This window comes from Ascaphus truei, chromosome 5 (genome assembly GCF_040206685.1).
Source record: "Ascaphus truei isolate aAscTru1 chromosome 5, aAscTru1.hap1, whole genome shotgun sequence".
NCBI lineage: Eukaryota > Metazoa > Chordata > Amphibia > Anura > Ascaphidae > Ascaphus > Ascaphus truei.
In genome coordinates, this window is record NC_134487.1 from 118281324 (window position 1) to 118297429 (window position 16106).

The 16106-nt window shown below is 44.4% G+C and overlaps 1 protein-coding gene across 2 annotated transcripts in view; it reads right to left on the reverse strand.

Annotated features, from left to right (window-relative positions):
- OTOGL (otogelin like) overlaps positions 1 to 4749 on the reverse strand; it is a 209300-nt gene extending 204551 nt beyond the window's left edge. The window contains exons 1-4 of one of the 2 annotated variants that reach the window (XM_075600516.1): positions 4416 to 4749; positions 3659 to 3701; positions 1693 to 1741; positions 322 to 391 (exon numbers count right to left, since the gene is read on the reverse strand). In XM_075600516.1, the coding sequence (XP_075456631.1) occupies positions 322 to 391; positions 1693 to 1741; positions 3659 to 3701; positions 4416 to 4494 (241 nt within the window). In that variant the 5' untranslated portion in view covers positions 4495 to 4749. The remainder of the gene's footprint in view (positions 1 to 321; positions 392 to 1692; positions 1742 to 3658; positions 3702 to 4415) is intronic. The other variant, XM_075600517.1, reaches the window with a different exon arrangement.
- Between the last annotated feature and the right edge of the window lie 11357 nt (positions 4750 to 16106).

Sequence of the window (16106 nt, forward strand, 5' to 3'; positions counted from 1 at the left end):
CCTTACAATGCATATGATCTCAGACACGCTATTAGAGGGTTGGCGTTCCGCAGAATTTAAATATATAATTATAGGTTCTTGACCAAAAAAAGGTTGACCACCATTGTTCTAGAGGCTATAAGTATACGGTCAGGAATTCTCCCTCATCATTTTGGAATGATAGCCAGAATGTCTAGCAGGTCATTTTACAAACCAAAACAGGCTCACACATCTCTGGTAATAATGTGCAAGATGATGGTGATAGTAAGGGTAAGTGTATGGTTAGTAATAATAAAGAAAATAATGATAGTGATGACAAAAATTGTAACATAATTCTCCAACCTTGTTTTGGAATAAGAACTTCAGTAAGCAGCCTACGAGACTGAGCTCCAAGGGCAGGAGTTCCATAATCCTGTTATTGAAAGATCAAATAATACATTAATGAACCTGTTACATTTATGAAAATTGGATACAAAACTGTAAGCAGAAATGGATCAATCAATTCAAAGATGAATGTTTTACATTGATCCCATTTGATGTCAGAGGTGCTGGTAACACATTGGTCTGACATTGATTGGTGCCCCTCCTGGCAACACACGGGTTCATTTTATTTACCACAAACACTCTTCCAAAGGAGTTTGTAAAATCAGAGCAGCTTAGACAAGTTGTAACCGCGTCATCACCCCAAAATCTACTTCAGAGAATATATTAAATAGATTTACAGTGGCATGCGCAAAATTATCCCTTCTTTTAAGTATTCTTTGATTATACATATTTACAAACTTCGGGAGATTATGTATCAAAGTGTTGCAGCTGCAACACAGTATAGCATTTGTACTAAATGTATTAAATAAAAATGCCATTAATTTTAATAGGAACAGTTCCTCTGATAAATTTGATACTATGTTTTACATCACTGTTTGATCCATGTTTGCCTCTGTGAAACCTTGATAATTAACCCCCATATTGTCTTTCTTATCAGCCTTCAGCCACAATATGGCATACTACTCAGGTTTCCATAATTGGTTCTTGTACTTTTCTCTCCCGTCTGAGCGTTTGTTTCCTATTGGGGAATTGTTTAAGATTGGTAGAAAGCAGACACTACTTTCATAAGAAATGTGCTAACATGACATTTGAGAGGCAAACCTGAAATGTCATGATGTTGTTGCTTGTGCTATGATCTATTTATAAAACCATTACCAAAAACTATTATAAAGTAAAATGATGATTCACAGTCATAGGACTGAGTGCTAAGGAGGTGATCAGTGAAACGGATTTACTCCCTAAATTCTCCATCATCTTCTTAATCCTTAGCTAAATAATTAATTTATTTAACCACTATTGTTTGTGATGTAAATGACCGACATGGTATGAACACAATTGTATGATGAAAAGCTCCATCCAGACCTGAAACTTTATCCCAATATTTCACGCGAAAAAAAAAAAAAAAAAAGATTTAAAGTTGAATTTTCAACAAATGACACTACTGTATATCTAGAACTATCTGCCTTAGGTGGAAGGCCTGTGTGAGAATGAGATGGGCTCAGGCGCACTTGATAAGTGAGACGGTTTGAGAATCACAAAAAAGCAGCTCTAAAAAAAAGAATTGATCCTCCCTGCGTTATTTGCCATTTTCTGTCGTGTCACAAAGACTTCATTGTCAGTGCAAGGCTCATTTCAGAAGCGAGCTTTTCTTTTGAAGGTATAACCTACCTCTGCTGTTAAGAGATCTCTTTTCTGGCGAATTGCATTAAATCCGTTTCTGGAAGAAAACAAAAAGTATCTTGTGTTTTCAAAGGTCCAGGAGCAACCTGAATACGCTATTCCTAGGGGAACGTTTTTTTTTTTCTGATTTCCATCACCTATGAAAGAGGTCTTTCTTGGGTTAACATTTAAAAGGTAACTTGTACTGTATGTGAGTGTTCTCATCTTACACAATTGAAGAGAGCTTCCCCGATCTCTGGCCCCCAGCAGGAACTGCTTGCATTTGGAAAGTACTTTGCATTTTTTTTGTTTCACACAAAGTCAGACTCTATTTTATTTTTAGTGAACAAGTGATCAAAAGCGCAAATGAGTGAATATAATAAAGTGATAAAGCAATGCAAATGACAGTGTTAACGTGTATCAAAACGATGAATGCACTCACTGGTTGAGACGGTACAAACAGTAAGCTGGTATATCATGAATCCTCAAATGGAAAGGAAATAAGAGAAAACATAGCATAATAATGTTTTAATAAGATCTGGGAAGCACAGTAGGTAACAAACTCACATGCTCTCAGTCTTGTAAGGCAGAACGTGTATTTAAGCACACTTAGGCTGCGCTTACAGTGCCGGCGACAACAACGCAATGTCGTGTCAAAACAAATGCATTGCCGCCGTCGCGTGCGCTTATAGTAAGCGCGACGTGATGGAGCAACGGCTTGGTCGCGATCGCTGGAAGTCATCTCAATTTGATTTTTCCAGCAACCGCTGCCTGACGTCACCGTCGCTGGCACTATCAGCGTAGTCTAAGACCTTGCAGGACAGATGCACACTCCAATCTAGGGGTGACCGGTGATCTCTCCTCGCGATGTGATACAGGACCTCCTTCAGCCGACATTACTCATAACCTGCACTCAGGAGTTATTATTCTATTTAGCTTTAATACTGTTATTATTATTGATTTCATTTGCGCATTTACTTTGTTCACTGTTCTATTTTATTTTTAAGCAGTGTCTTAATTATCTGACTCCTTAAAAAAGATGTTTCATATGAAACCTACAGAATGTCCGGCAGGTACTTTTGGCCAGACAACATTCATCGTTTATATTTGCTCAGGAGGAATGAAGATATTTTATGTTGCACACACAATTTAGTGGACATCTATTCATAAAGCTCCAATTCACTTACTGAATTTTTTTTTACTTCTCTAGGCTGCCCTGTAATGCCGATTTATTGCAATTAAACACATTCATTTTTTGTAAGCAGTTCAATTGAAGATCCAATTATTATTTTTTTAAGTCATTGTTTATAATATAAAAAAAAAATGTAAACATATTTAAAACATGTTGCACAAGTTGCTCCTCTCCTAATCAAAAACGAATTGTTAATGGACAAATGCACATTAAAGGATTATACATCAAAGTGTCCTGGCTGCAAAATCAGGTTAAAAAAAAACCAGCAACAGATTTGTTAACGAAAATATCACACAGCAGCAGATTTTCTCTGATAAATCTGAACAACATTTGCACCTTGGACAGGTTAGAAACCTTGTTAAATAGCCTCCTGCACGTAACCCCTGCAGTGCTGGTAAGGTCTGCAGAAACATCTCCAGCATGAATTCGTTTAAATAAATTCAATCTTTACATTTTGTAAGTAAAACTAATTGCTTATGGGACAATAATCAACATGCAGATATGCTCCTATCTTGGTTGGTGAATATCTTCCCAGTTGTTATTTTTTAACATTATTTAGGTATTCGAAATAAAATACGGTAGTAAGCAAAGCCCCACAATGTGTGAGAATGTCGTACATGTGGCATACAGTAAAAATGTATAATATATCAACAATGCCCATAATGAACATAGCACAAATGCATAACTTTGTATGGAGAAACAGAAAAAGTAAACACTTGGGTAGCCATAGAAATGGTGCACTAAGGATATGTGCTCTAAAGCGGGGTTACATTCTGCACTTACATTGGTGCTCTTGTTTTCAAACCAGAAGCTGTAGAGTGGGACCCTGAAAAGTAAAACAGTCACATGAAACCAGGTCTCCCTGAGTCTCTCTGGTCACTGGGTCACAATAAAAGCTAAACATATTTCCCTTTCAAGGCAATAACTTACTCGTTGGTTTGTACAGTATGTATGTTTGTTATTACCCTGTACTTTCTGAGTGCTCTTCATCTCTGTTACAATGTAGTGATAGTGTGAAATATATTGGGGGGTTTTATATGTGAAAGTGATTCACTTAATCATAAACTACATTATTATTTTCTTTGCTGGTTATGTATATGTAAAGTGCAGTAGTATCTAATTACATATCAGAAGAGTTTATCTTGATAACAAACAAGACTTTATTTAAACTTTCATGTAAGTATATAGTACAGTAGGTATACATGTAATACGTATAAGACATTGTAATACTGTACATCGTTTGTAATTTACATTCCACTACTACGGGATTGGTATTATTCTCCATGAATCCATATGATCTGGCTTTTATTTTATATATATTATTTATTTTTTTATATATATACATACACACACACACACATTTTTTTACAATACAATTATTCCATAAAGATCAACATTATGGTGTTATTCTGACATTCTTTACTTTAACTAAAAGTTTTCAGCTTCTGAAACTAATCAAAACAATGTTTCTCTCAATTATCCATATAAAATGTGTAGTAGCTAAAGTTCAACATGTGATTTTTAAAGAGAATATACTTACCTAGGAAAGAGAGCAGCAGTGAATAAAAGAAGAATACGTTCCAAGGTATCATCAATTTGAGAATTCCCACAATGTTCATCTCAGTGTAGCTTCTTAGCTGGAATTGCACCCAAATAGCTGCTCTTCACTATTATGGCATCTTAAAAAAAATATTTGCTTTGTAGTCTAATTAGATCTTTCATTGGGTATAGAATATTAATGCTTCAGGGCCGCGAGGAAAAACCAAAGCTGTCTAATCTTCACTTGCTTCGGGGCTTTAGAAAAAAATCTTGCAAGTTCTTTGGCTGAGCTTCCCTCATTAGTAATGCATGATAACTCCTTGTCTGTATCAATTGCACATGCTCCTGCAGACTGGCACGTTTTCCTCTCCTAAAGGCTGACATATCCTTTTATAACAATCCTAGATGATCACATAAGATATGGTGTCGTATCAAGATAACTTTGTACATTTTTCACTGGGCTGTTCTCATTAACCCATTGTCTTACAGATGATCTCATGCCCTCCAACTGTAGGTATTTAGCAGGTACACCACATATTTTTGGGGACTGCAAGACCAGCTGTACCTATTACACTGAAAGATGTCTTGTGTGTGATAAGCTGCATAGGTTAGGGGACTTCCAATTCTAATAATAATAATAATAACTTTTATTTATATAGCACTTTTCTCCCAATGGGACTCAAAGCATTTCAAAGTTATGTAGCCGTGCTTCCTATCACTAGCAAGCTGCTACTATATGCTGTATTACCTGCCGGCTCACAGGGCCTAAGTCTCTGCCACGGAGAGCCTGGGGTGCGCGCAATATGGGTAACGGGTGCAGCGCCTCCACCTGCGACAGCTCCCGCCAAAGGGGGAGTGAGTCTTCGCAGGACGTATATGCAAGAATTATACTTACACAGCCAAGTTCTAAAACCAATCTCTTTTACTTGCAGGTCAAACTCACTGTACATTACATGCCATAACATTCCTGTATACGGGTATACATTATATAACACGCCACGGCGGACGTCAACATTGCCTAGCGCCACGGCGGACACCCCACAACCTGCGCCACAGTGGACGCCAACAATAATCCCCCACACCCGCCACCGGGTGAGCCCACCCCGTGTCCAATCCTTACGGATTAGTCCTCCCACTCACAACAGGCCTTATGTGTGTGTATGGGTGACTGCGCAGCCACTATGTCTCGGGTGAATGAATGATACAGTTGGTGCACTTGATGAAATACCTGCCGAGCACTCAGGTGCTCGGAACCACCACGATCTTCAAAAAGGGTCTGTGTACGTCGACACCGCTTTATCCCTCTCTCTCTCTTTCTAGAGTCCGGGGTGCTCCCACCCGGACTCCGGCAACTCCAAGGGGGGGGGTCTGAGCCCAGACCTCCCTCTCGACAGTATAGTCCCGGTCAAAACTTTCAGTACTAGGAGGGCAGGAACCTTACTAAGGCGATCCCTAGCTCAGCTTGTCTCTAAGGTGACTCAGGGCTAGCTGGGCCTGGGGCACCTGACCTGCGCCGGGGCGGTTCAACCTCCCCTCACAGACTCTCAGTCTCCTCTCCTCTCCAATCAGCTCTGGCTCCACGTGCGCGCAACCACTGCCTATATCTCTGGCACCTCCTCCGCCCATTGGCTAGACTCTCTCACCTGACCCTCCCCGCAGGGCTGCTGGGTCAAGGGACATGCTTCCTCCCGCCAAATGCACTCTCCTCCTTCACGGGCTTTTACAACTACTATTTGCAAGCGCAACCTCCCGCTCATTGGGGTGAATCCGGGGTCACGGCTACAGTTACAAAAAGGAAAAAGGAAGAAAGCAGTTAAGGTTATAAAACAGATCAAAAACCAGGAAGGATTCAATACAGGAAGGGACGGTATTGTGGCTATTAAATGCCGGACAGGCTGTGGTTCATTAATTAAATGCCTGGGTAGACATGTAGGTCTTGAACCTGTTTTTATATATTTCCAGAGAGGGGGCCTCTCGAACTGCCCGAGGCAGATTGACGTGTTGATATTCAAACAATCTTGAAATAAATTCTCCATTTTACAGGAAGTGAGTGCAAAGAATGGAGAACAGGTGTCATGTGGCAAGAACAGGTCTGGTTAGTTAACAACCTGACCACAGCATTCTGCACCAGCTGCAGGTGGCACAGCTCTGTTTCCAGAAGACCCAGGTCGAGTGCCATGGTCCGTGTTATCAAATGGTGAAGAGAGGTCAAGGAGAACAAAGATCGAACAGTCACCTCTGTCTCTCACCATAAGTAGATCATTAGACACATGAACTAGAGCTGTTTCAGTACTATGATGCTGTCTTCTGAATCCTGACTGGAATGGGTCAAAAACAGAGACAGACTGGCCTGGGGGGCAGAAGGTAAATTGCCTCCCGGGCTGGTAAAAAAAAAAAAATTGGGCTGACCGGTAGCAGAAGAGAGTAGCTGTGTACATGCACTGCAGATTCCGGCCACAGGTGTTGCTACAGAGCCCAACAGCTCCTCATCTCCTTGGCCGACTCCTCTCTGGTGTGCTACAGGTAATAAGTGTGTGTGTGTGTGTGTGTGTGCGTGTGTTTGCAGGGCCAGTGCAATCACTAGGAAACCTAGGTGTTTGCCTTGGGTGGCCTATTTTTTGGGGGGGGGCGGAGGGGCAGCAAAGGTGCTGGGAGCAGAGCAGGATGGGGGTGCAAAAACAGAGGGGGAGGGAGAAATAAAAATGGATTGGGAGAGGGTGTGTAAAAACGGAGGGGGAGCGGAAAGGTGTAAAAAGGTCAAAGAGGCAGGTCCAAAACAGTTCAGGGTTTTCACCTCGCCAGCAGTGGATTAGTGTCCACCATGGTATCAGGTCACACAGAAAACGAACCAGTTAGGTCTCTCAGAGGAGAAATTACCACCGGAAAGTTCAAATAGTGTCCATCACACACAATCTTCACCTCCGTGTCAACAAGCGCGGTGGCATCAGTGCACGTAACCCTATGCGTTTTGTCACTTACGTGACTTCATCAGGGTTTCCCTCGATGAAGTCAGATACGTCTATATAAAAGTTTAGAACTATTCTCTTTTACTAACATTTTCAATGAAATTATAGATATAGTTTCCCAGATTTCTGCCCATTCCTATATTTCCAATGGCTCACCAATATCCTTCTCCCATTGCCTAATATACAGACGTTCACAATCCCCTGTAGCAGTAATAATAATAATTTTATGTCATATAGTGCTTTTCTCCCAATGTAACTCAAAGCGCTTCGCAATCACAGTATAGTGCGCGGTACATAGGATTTTTACAGACACAGTTCCTGGCAAGATAAGCTTACAATGTATGTTTTTGGTGCCTGAAGCATAGGGATATAAAGTGACTTACCACAGGCTACAAGGAGCTGATACCAAGATTTTAACCAAGTTCTACTGCTTCAAGCTCAGTGTCGTTGTTACACTGGCGACACACTTTATTCGAGCTCGGCTAGTCCCACGAATTCGGGTATACTCGGGTGTATTGAGGTTTGTGACTGATTTCTGCCCGAGTGCATTGAGGTATTTTCCAGGCAGGGATTGAAGCATTTTATTCCCGCTGGCTGCAATACTGCACAGTATATATATATATACTGCATTACAATTCATGAATTTATGCCATCTGGTAGACACGCGAAGCATTGCAGCCTATTAAATCCTAATCATTATCATTTAACAGATCAGCCGCCCGTCAGCCAGGCATGAACCCAGGCTGGGAAGGCAAATGCAACGGGGCTTGTCAGAGGTGAGGAGCGGCGCATTCCAGGTATCTGCCAGGTACATACTGGGTATTTGCTCGAATAAAGTGTGTCGCAGCAGTATCAGAGTCAGTGGGGCTTCGATAAAATCACTGCCAAATCGAACGGTTTGGCATGCCCCTACCTCACAGTCTGATATTTGTGTTACCACGGTATTCAGAAAGAATTATTGAAATTCAGACACCGTGAGGTAGGAAAATGCCAATACCACTCTGGATAGCAGTGTCCTTATCTCAGCCTTTTTCTAAGTTCTACCGCAGCAACCTGCCTTCAGTCAGTAAGAACTGCACTGACAGCTGCATCTCCCTACACAGCTTTTACGGGCTATCTCACTGTTTTTATTTCATATTTCAATTTTAATAACAGAGTATTGTAGCAGGGGGTCTCTGGATCAGAACCACATGAATTCAGCCAATCATGTGCATGGTCGCACTTTGTTGCGTACGCTATGGCCTGCCTCAGTAGCACGGCCTTTTGTTCGCACCATGCTCTTCATCGTGTGCGCGGTCGCGCTAAGTATGGACGTGACCTTTTCTCTCTCTGATTTCTCCATTTCCCCCTTTCCTGTCTCTGACCATCACCTCGTCTCATTTTCTCTCTCACTTCTCCCCTTCTCCATCTACCCCTCATTTCTGCAGAGACCTGTGCTCTATTAATCTACCAGCCTTTGATTCCACTTTACGCTCACTACAAATTTATGCTATCCTGTTTCAACTATGCCCTCTCTCAAGCTAAACAAAACATACTTTTCTTCACTAAACACGCATAAATCTAACCCACACCGACTCTTCTCTGTCTTTGACTCTACTCAAACCACCCTCAGCTGCCTCTTCTTCTTCCTCCATCTCACCTCAGGACTTTGCTGACTATTTTAAGGAAAAAATCGTAATGGAGGGGGAAGAGAGGGAAACTCCCGCGTCAGCTTAAATTACAGAACAATAATCAGTGGTAGACTGTGAAAAGTAAAGATAATGATGTAGATCACAAAATAATGTGTAGGTCTTAAAAAATACCTAAAGAAGACAGAAATCTCATAAATCTCCAATAGCTAGTATACTATCAAATGAAATAATACAGCTCTAGGATGTGGGTATTGCCAATATAGTTACAATACTATTTACTAAAAAAACTGGAAAGGTTACACGATACCTAATACCAGTACGGATTCCTTGATACTTGATTGAGCTGTATATAATGTATCTCAATTATAGCAAAATAGAATAAAAACTGTTCTGTCTGTTAGGTATATATTGGTAGACGTAAAATCACTATGCGAACACAGTACAGTTCCGTGTGATCGCCTTGGTTGGTAACTAACATCAACAGGGGTCCTATTTATAAAGGGCTAAAACAAAATGTGCACTGAAGCCCTATAGTGGCAATACCCACATCCTTGGTGCTGTATTATTTCATTTGATAGTATTCTAGCTATTGGAGAGTTATGAGATTTCTGTCTTCTTTAGGTATTTTTTAAGACCTACACATTATTTTGTGATTAGGAATTGGTGTGTCATTAGGGAGTGGTCAAGGACATGTATACCATATCCCTCTGTACAACATATTTGATTAAAGAGTATTTTTAGCTCATTCATCATTTCTCACACTTTGATCTGAGTGCATTCATTGGGGAATCTTTGTTTGTTTTGTTAGTGTTTTTTTTAAGGAAAAGATAGAATCCATACTCCCAACTCTCCTCCTGCCTTACTTGACTCTTTTACCGCTGTCTCAGAGGAGGATGTGTCATTGCTGATCTCCTCTTCTCCCTCTACCACTTGCCCTCTTGACCACATTCCCTCCCATCTCTTAAACCCTCTTGCTCCTACTATAACCCCTATGATCACACACATTTTTAACTCCTCCCTCTACTCTGGTACCTTCCTCTCCTCCTTCAAACATGCAACAGTTATACCACATATCTCTATCTACCTTTAAGACTCACCTTAAGACACACTTTCTTAAAAAAGCATATGAGTAGCACCATGGCTAATACGATACACATGATACATAAAGCTAGGCCCCCTGCAGATGAACTTACCAGAACGCCCTCCTACTGTCTCTACATTCTTCCTACCTACCAATTAGATTGTAAGCTCTTCAGAGCAGGAACTCTTCTTCCGAAATGTTACTTTTATGTCTGGAGCACTTATTCCCATGATCTTATATTTGTATTATTTGTTATTTATATGATTGTCACATGTATTACTACTGTGAAGTGTCCCTGACCTTTGGTCTGTACAGCAGGTGTAAGGTCAGAGGTGGAAAAGTAAATTTGTGTGTCGTGAGCATAGAGGTGATATTTAAACCAAACAGATGTTATTAGGTCACCTAGAGTAAGTGTGTACAGAGAAAAGAGAAGAGGTGCCAGGACAGCCCTGGGGTACCCCCACAGAGAGATCGATGGAGGCCTACAATCCGAGTGGGAGAGGGACACAGTGAGGTTTCTAGACAAGACCACCACAACCCCTACCTTCACCAGCCCACAGATCATCAACCTGTCCAAATTCAAACTTAACGAAATACATTTGAAAGTCCTAGAAAGAGGACTCTCTTTCTCGCCTAAAGCGAGCTTTGACCGCTTTGAGTGAGTCAAAGAAATGCATTTGTTTTCAAGAAAGCTACATCTAGACAAATGTTGTTTTAAAAGACAGAGACTGGCACATAGAGATACAATACAATGACTGAATTCGAGAAACAGGCCACAGATATCACCTCAAGGTTTATCGAAAGAAGATACAGTAAATCCTGCCTCCGGAAAAGCCTACAGAAGAGCGAAATACTGTGACCGTAATCTTTTACTAAAAACCAAATCGCCCGTGACGCAAGAAAATAAAACCATTCAGCTCATAGGGACGTATAACGCGCAATGGAGTAACATCAAAACAGTTCTATCTAAACACTGGCACATATTGCTGGATGATAACGATTTGGAAGAAATACTGAAATCCGAGCCCACTCTAGTACCCAGAAGGGCTAGAAACCTAAAGGACATTTTGGTCAGAAGCCACATGCCCCTACTCCAAACATCTACATGGATTCCTGCAAAACCAAAAGGCTCATTTAGATGTGGGCAATGTAAAGCATGCCCCCTAATGGTGCCCTCTAAGAAAATCTCAAATTCTGAGAATAGCAGGCAATTTGTAATACAACATTTCATCAACTATCAAACAGAAGGAGTAATCTACCAAATGGTATGTAAGTGTGGTAAACAATATATAGGCAAAACCAGGCGACACTGCAGAGGAGGGTCCTGGAACACGTCGGTTCAGTCAGAAATAAATGGGAGACCCCTGTAGCACGTCATATGAATGACATGCATGCAGGAGATGTTAAAATTATGCGTTTCAGAGGGATTGACCATCTCAAAATTGGCCCCAGAAAGGGGGACTGGGACAAAATCATTTTACAAAGAGAGATCAAATGGATATACTAGCTACAGACTCAGTCTCTTAAAGGCCTAAATGATGGCTTCTTGTTTACCCCTTTCTTATAAAAGATCAAATAGCTAATTTTAAATAAAATCATTCAGATTTCTATATTTGTTGATAAGATCGCAATACCCGAATTATACCAACAACCTAACCTTAGCATTACAAATATAGTTGTTCAAAATAATTGGGACATGCAATACCTGTTACTCTGTCATATAGAACTCAGCGTTTCATGTTGTAAATGATCACTCACAGGGTTAATTCTCTCCAATACGGGCTCCCACCCCTCCCATTAAAATTGGGGAGGATATTTAAACTCAATCTTAACAGGAGTGGCTCCTCCCTCAAGAAAGCGATAACGAAACATACGTCGGGAGTGCATGATGACGTCACCCGGATGAGACGAGCAGTAGGAGCTACGATAGTGCATTACACTAGGCTCCGGCAGTCTCTACACAGTCCGCTGTAAGCTCCGACTATAAATAGATTACAAAGAGTGACCATTATTAGACCTAAGTACCTACAGAAGATAGTATACTAGACTACCAGGCGGAATATATAGCCAGACCATTTACACTCTGTGGTGAACAATTATTATGTTCGCCAAAGTAGTAGTCATGTATATTGTGCTATAGCCAGCCTGTACTCGATGATGAATTTATATTATATTTGTCAAGGCAGTGGTCCGATGGCTTTCACCAATGGACTATGAATTTCAACTTAAGTGGTATATATGATACAAAAGACACCACTCTACTGCATACACTCCACAGTGAATCAATACTTTGTTCACTGAGGCAGTGTTTGAAATATATATTAACCACTTTCATTCCATGGCAACTAATCTGTGGGAACTCCAAGGTGAACATAAAAACCCTGTTTCACCTGTAGCCCCCTGTAAACAGCACGGGCTATATATATCTTTCTCCTACTGTGGTAAGTCCTGTTAAGGGCAGGCGCCAGTAGTAATCATGGGTTTTCCCCCTTCACGCCCTGCCCTGAGTGATAGATGCAGGCCCCTGACTCTGCTGCCGGCAAGAGACAGAGGGGTGGTCCTGCTGACATCATGAGGGGTGGGGCTGACCCTATTTAGCAGACAGCTCCTGTGAGTGTCAGTAAGTCTACTCTAGGAAGTCTGTCCTGGGAGTTGGAGGAGAGAAGTAGGTCGAGCTCTCCTGGGAGCAGGAGAGCTACAAAGAGAACTATGGCCTATGATAGTTGGCGAGGGATCAGAGCTCCGGTGGGACCAATGTCTCTCACCCTGATGGGGGACCCTCTGAGGTGGGCACTGGGGTATTGAGGCCCCTCACAGACCATCCTCTCAGAGTACCTCGTGGAGGAAAGGAGAGGAGAGGAGAAAGGCTGTACATCTTGGGATTTCTGTGTGTGCTGCTGCTATTGCTGTTGTTGTTGCGGCTGTATGCTGCAAGGCTGCTGTGTGCGATCTAGAGACAATAAAGAGAGACCTTGCTGATCTTACTAAAGACTGTTGTGTGATTCTGGAGCATCCACCCTGGGACCGGGGTCAATTCTTCTATACGGGTCCTACCCCATATCTCTGGGAAGGTATAGAGGATGGAGGCGCTGCACCACCACTAAAAGAATGAGGCAACTACCCCAGAAGCCTGGTCCTGTGTCCCCAACAACATCGCGGGAAGCTCAGGCCCTCCTGTTACCTGCAGGTACGCACCACTCAAGCACGTGTAACCAGCCCTCACACACCCTAGATATAGTATCTGTGTCTGGGGGCGGGGGGGAACATGGGTTACACACCTTTCCAATAATGTTACTGGGTTACATTTGGAGGCGAGCTGCTGAGATCCAGAACAGGACAGGCTTACTGCAAGGCAGAGCAGGAAGAATGATGTGCACTCTCCGGTCAAGTGCTGAGGAAAGTAGGGTGCAATTGCATACCGGGGGTAGTCAGGGGAGCGTGGACCTCCGCTCCCGCACAGTACGCCCTGGGCGCCCTAAGCGGGTGGCGTAAGATGGGTGCATAGCTATAGCTGTCCTAGTCCCTTGAGGCAGATAGTGTGAGGCAACTGGGGGGGTTAGCCTGTTAACTTGTCCAGGGACCATGGCCCTATGAGTGGCCAAAAGTAGGGATGCCAGTACCTAGGGAGATGCCCGGTACACTAGCTAGCACCCACATAAAACGCACCACAGAGCACTTGCCGGAACAGTCACCGAGTTCAGTGCACAAGAAGGAGTTCTGCCTAGCCTAGGGTATCCCACCTCATATTAGTGGGTACCAGATTGAGCATGCAGAGAGAAGCAGAAAGTGTCAGCGAGTACGGTCAGCGTCTAGGAACACGTTACACCCTAGACACTGAGAGCAGTGTACAATTACATGTGGTGGGCGCATCGAAGATGGCGGCCGTCACTACATGTGCTCCGCGGAGCAAAGAAGAACCCAAAATGGTGGTAACAAATGCGCCATCCACGGCCCAGCAGATAGCAGCCGACCTAAAATGGCATTTCCCGCCGATCCTGGAGCGAGCACGTGAATCGTGCAAAAAGACTGTACGAGAAATGTGGCGGGAAATGTGCAAGGGTTTGGCGCCAAACCCAGATCCCTTGCAAGAGGAGCGGAGCGGCACGAAAGCCGAAAGCCCACCCACCTGTGCTGTGACTGGTCAACAAACCCGGTCGCGTCACACTGAAAGAAGGAGGGCCCCGCCTCTGGATTCCACCAGAGGGAGGGGGCACAAGGAGAGCCAATCAGAAGCGTCCTCTCCAGCAAAGGGAGGGACAGGAAGCGAGAGCGAAGAGCTTCACTTCTGTCTAGCATTCGAGGAGCAAGGAGCTGAAACACTGAACTGTTCCACCCCTGAGCTGACCATGTCCGAGATGAGCACCACGATCTATCAGCTACCAGGAGGCTTACTAGTAGTGGAGGTGGTGGAGCACGAATACCTCCGGTGTTTGTGCGTACACTGCAGGATACCCGGAGCGGTCCCAAGCACCAAGGCACGATGCCCTCAATGCGGCACGTTTTACCTGTGGCCTAACGAGCCATGGCCTCTGATCGAGACCCCGCGGGGTGCCTCTCCAGGAACATTAACGGAGGTGGATGAAATGAAGGACAAGGCTGCCCTAGTTCCCCGTTGCAACCAAGCGGGAAGAACCAAGGCCCAGCCCACTACAGAGCCGAGCGAACTGTCGGCGGAGAAGAGCGCGACCGCTTCGTACCCATAACCACTGGTTGTATCGCAGAAGAACCCGGTGACTCCCTTGCGGAGGATCCGATCATGATTTCCTCAGAGGAAGAGGTTGGCGTCCCAACGGTGGCGATGCGCCTACCGGCGAACCACCCCAGCGGTAACAAAGAGAAGCAGACGAGTCCGGACACCTTCCGACGGCGAGCGCTGGTGCGGCCTGAGGCACGTAGAAGTCCCACGGCCGTAGTGACTCCCAGTGCGGTGGAGATGGCGTCCGAGACGACTCTGCAGGACCCCAAGATCACTAAACAGCAGCGGAGCAGTAAAGTGACACCACCACCCCCTTACTCCCGCCAGGCGAAGACAGCAACCGCGGAGGATGAGAAGGAGAGGCTTGAGGCCTACTTGTCCTTCCGTGAACCGGATGCTCCACCACCGCCCCTTCCAGTCCTCGACGCACTACCGGTGCATGACCACGGAGCGGATGGAGATTCCGCGGGCACCGGCGATGACGTCACTTCCGGGCCCGACGGAAAGAGAGGCCCGGGAGCGCTGTTCTCCTCACTGAGAATAGCCATGGCCACTGCAATGGCCACCCTGAAGAGCCAAGGCCCATCGAGAGAGGCACGAAGTATGGCGGAGAAAGCACCCAAGAAAGCGTCCCTTGGTCGCGGTATTACCCGCTTGCTGGACACTGACTTGAACGTTGCCCCTGCCCCAACCCCTAGCTCCATCGACCCGGCCACTGCCCCTGCCCCGTCACGAGTGTTGTCACCGGGACCTAGCGGGGATAAATTGAGCAAGTATCCCAAATACTCCAGAGATTTGCGGGACTGGGAATTGAGCGATGAGGGGTCTGATGGGGAAATACCATATGACCGTGTGATACCTGTGCCTAACCCTGTGCCGTTTTCTCCTACAGCTAGAGGGAGAGCCCGAGGGTCCCACACTCCAGCAGAGGCTGGGTCGGTCAGTACGGTGGTTCACAAGATGAACCCTACCAGGTACATAAATGCCAAAGGGAGGAGAGATTGCTCGCGCTCTACAGAGGCGGGGACGTCCGGTGTCTCGTCACAAGCAGAGTCAGAGGTAGAGCACACTAGCCATTCCACGGAGTACGAACACCGTGACAAGTGGTGGGCACCCCTGTTCACTGGGTACCACAGAGGCATGGACCGTACGCGGTTCTTGCTCATTAAGAACAACATAGTTGATCATTGGTGGGCGGCAGGTGTCTTTACTCCCCAGGAGGTAGAGGACGAGATAGATCACAGGTACCGGGAGATAGAACAGAAACTCATTCAGCCCAAACCCCCAGTATATTGTACGACGAGATTGCTCTTGTAGA